Source organism: Amaranthus tricolor, chromosome 7, assembly GCF_026212465.1.
Source record: "Amaranthus tricolor cultivar Red isolate AtriRed21 chromosome 7, ASM2621246v1, whole genome shotgun sequence".
Taxonomy (NCBI): Eukaryota; Viridiplantae; Streptophyta; class Magnoliopsida; order Caryophyllales; family Amaranthaceae; genus Amaranthus; species Amaranthus tricolor.
The window spans coordinates 16,164,527-16,167,614 of NC_080053.1; the positions used below are offsets into that span (position 1 = coordinate 16,164,527).

At 34.2% G+C, this 3,088-nt stretch overlaps 1 protein-coding gene across 1 annotated transcript; it reads right to left on the reverse strand.

Annotated features, from left to right (window-relative positions):
* Positions 1 to 67: 67 nt before the first annotated feature.
* LOC130817827 (PLASMODESMATA CALLOSE-BINDING PROTEIN 4) lies at positions 68 to 2,778 on the reverse strand. Its single transcript, XM_057683745.1, has 4 exons — positions 2,174 to 2,778; positions 1,532 to 2,089; positions 1,003 to 1,168; positions 68 to 672 (listed from the first exon to the last, which is right to left on the reverse strand). The coding sequence occupies exons 1-4, from the start codon at positions 2,238 to 2,240 to the stop codon at positions 504 to 506; spliced, it is 960 nt and encodes a 319-aa protein (XP_057539728.1). The 5' UTR covers positions 2,241 to 2,778; the 3' UTR covers positions 68 to 503.
* Between the last annotated feature and the right edge of the window lie 310 nt (positions 2,779 to 3,088).

Sequence of the window (3,088 nt, forward strand, 5' to 3'; positions counted from 1 at the left end):
AGCGAGACGTGCTTTTAAAAACTAAGTTGTATCCCTTTAAATTTGCTACACTGGACAAATCGAAGTGAGCTTTATAAGTATAATATAGAAAATTCAGGAATAAGCATCAAACAATTCATAAGAACATTGATGCAAATATGCAATCATAATGCACAAGAAAACTGTTGAACTACTAGAGCAGTTTCATGAATTACAAATTGTGGGTTTCCTTTGTACATTTCTAATGGAATGCTGTGAAATCTAACTATTCCTAATCTAAAACATTTCATAATGTAACTCTCCTCTCTAGAAACTGCACCCAAAATCCATGCCAAAATTGTTTTCCAGGGTACAATATTTAAGTACTCCTAAGTAATATAGAAAACTAATGTTAATTACTACCATATAGTCTTCCATTCCCACGATCTAAAGGATCTGTACAAGAGCAAATCTGACATTGCCATAAGTTAGGACCCTAGTTAACCTTCTGAATTGAAATCAAAAACTCATGTACCTAGAACTAGTTATCCGGTGAAGAAGAAAGCTACAAGGATAATGAGACTGATGTGCGGTCGAAGAGTAGCTGAACCAGCAGGAAAAGAGCTGCCTGTTGGAGGGCTGTCAGGGCCATAGCTTGTAGGAAAAAGTGAACCTGGGTTTCCTGGATTTGTCAATGATGGAGATCCATAAATGCTGCAGACATCAAACACAAGGTCAATTTGTATTACAGCTATTGACTCTTTCATGAAAGCAAAGAAAATAACATGCATACACAAAAAATGAATCTTTTGTGAAGGGGCGTCAGTCAAAATAAATAAATCTGACCACTAAAACTTGTTCAAATTCCTTTCTCAAATGATTCATAACCCAAATCATCTTTCTCTATTAGTAAAAGAGTAAAACAAAAGTTTTCATACTGAGGCCAACAAGCATCAAAAAAAACCAAACAAGTTGTAAATTATAAGGTTTAATAGTATAAAAAAAAACCCCACAACATACTAGAAGTAGTTTAAGGTATCATACCCAGATGCTGGAATACTATATGGTGATCCAGTTGTCCCAGTTGAGGATGATGTTGTTGGTGTTGGAATAGTGGAGAAAGGTGTCCCTGTTACTGGAGGATTTGTTGTCAAAGGCATAGCTGTTCCTGTTCCTGTTGCTGATGATGGGTAAACACAAGTACCAGTACCTAGTATAAAACCCCAAATTCCCACTCTTTAGAACACACTTCTAATAGGATTACTGAGTTAGTAGTATAGACACAGAAAATCATGCAAAAATGAGAAATAATCTCTTGAACTACATCCATATAATAAGTGATAAATTTGTTATTAGAGTTCTACACAACAAGACCAATATAAGATGAAAGTTGGCTGCCCAAAAACCCCATAAAATTCTATCCTAAACCAATTGGTAGTAGGAAAAGTAATCGGTCAAGCTTATATATTAGTTAACATTTCTATAACTCTCCGATGTGGGATGGGTATTTTTCTAACAATAATATAAACTTTCTGGATCATCTCAAAAAAAAAAAAAAAAAAAAAAAACTTACTAGGATTAGTGTTGACTAACACAGCAGTACCCCCAAAATCACAGCTTGTAGGAGAAGGATTCTTCTGAAAATAGCTATTAAAAGCAACAGAAGCATGATTCTCAAGACTATTAGGATTATAACAAATACCCCCTTGTTGTATTGTTGAACAATCAGCTCCACCAATCCCACAAGCATAATCTAATGCCTCTTGAAGTGCAGTTTCTGGCGCACCAGTTTTAGCTATACACCAAGTTTGTCCTCGAGTTATAGGTGCATTTGTGGGCTGATTTAATGGGTAAACCACAGGAGCATTCTCAGGGTTTGCAGGATTTAGGATGGGCTGTGTTGGGTTAGTTGTATCTGGGACAATACTTGTTGGTGTTGGAAAAGGGTTTACTTGGGTTGAAGGGGTTGAACCTGGAATTGTTACAATTGCAGGTGTTGGAGTATAAGGTGGAAAATTTGCTGGGTTTGTTATAGGTGTTGGAGTATAAGGTGGAAGATTTTGTAGTTTTCTTTTAACATTTGATGAAGATTGGAAGTTTTTTGCTTTACTCTTTTGTTCTTCTAATCCTCCTGAAAATAGTAACAAATTTATTGAAATGAAGCTCTTACACTGAACTTAGTTAGTATTGATATAATGGTGAACAGTAAACTTACCAGATTTGGAAATGCATTGTGAGGAAAGAACCACGAAGAGGAAGTACAGGGAATTTAACCTAGCCATAGAAAAAAGTACAAGTAGAAGGTTTTTGGTGGGTTTTTTTTTTTAAAAAAAAAAAAATACCAAAATGGGATTTTGAAATATGGTGTATTAAACTGTAATGGGTTTTAAGAGTTACAAGTATAAGACCATGTTTTGAAATTGGAAGTACAAAAATTGAATGAAAGGGGTGTGATATGATAAAGGAGAAAGAGGAAAGGAGTATAAAGTGGAAAGGGACCCAAAATATGAATATTGTTTTGGTGCAATAGAAAAGAGAAAGCTAGTTGCTTTGTCATGAAAGATGAGGATGCATGTTCAATTGTTCAGCAATTGGCATTTTCAGAAATAAAAAGAATAAAAATCAGAGCATTTATGCATTTTCTGTTGGTGTCTCCAAAAAGAATTGTATAAGATGAGAATATGGGGAAAAGGAAATTAGAATGGAGAATGGAGATTTTAATGGTCATATGCATGTACAACAAGGGGCAAGGGGTGATTCAGTTCACATGCTAATGATGGGAACTATACACAAGCAATGTTTCTATGGTGTGTACAAGGCATGGGAGACATTTTGCAACTCTGCTTTTGGGTAATTTAATTTGAGAGGGGAAAGTTTTAATGCAAAGGACAAGTTTATACACTTTAATATACTTCTATATGTTCAAATAAATTGTTACACTTAGGTGTCGCTCATCAATCAGTATTATTTTTATCTATAAGAAATATCTGTAAGAAAACCATAAATATATGTGATTTTTTCAATAATAAATAAATAATTTTTCGGTCCGTTGAAATTAACTCTATTTATTTTTTATTTCTAAATAAATCCACATATTGTGTATAATTGCTGGAAACAAATTCACTTGTTG

What these genes read in the sequence shown, in the direction of transcription:
- LOC130817827 (XM_057683745.1), bottom strand. Translation starts at nt 2,240, where the DNA reads ATGGCTAGGTTAAATTCCCTGTACTTCCTCTTCGTGGTTCTTTCCTCA. An exon ending in ACAATGCATTTCCAAATCTG is followed by an intron (nt 2,090 to 2,173) that starts GTAAGTTTACTG and finishes TACTATTTTCAG; the next exon opens with GAGGATTAGAAGAACAAAAG. An exon ending in GTTAGTCAACACTAATCCTA is followed by an intron (nt 1,169 to 1,531) that starts GTAAGTTTTTTT and finishes GTTTTATACTAG; the next exon opens with GTACTGGTACTTGTGTTTAC.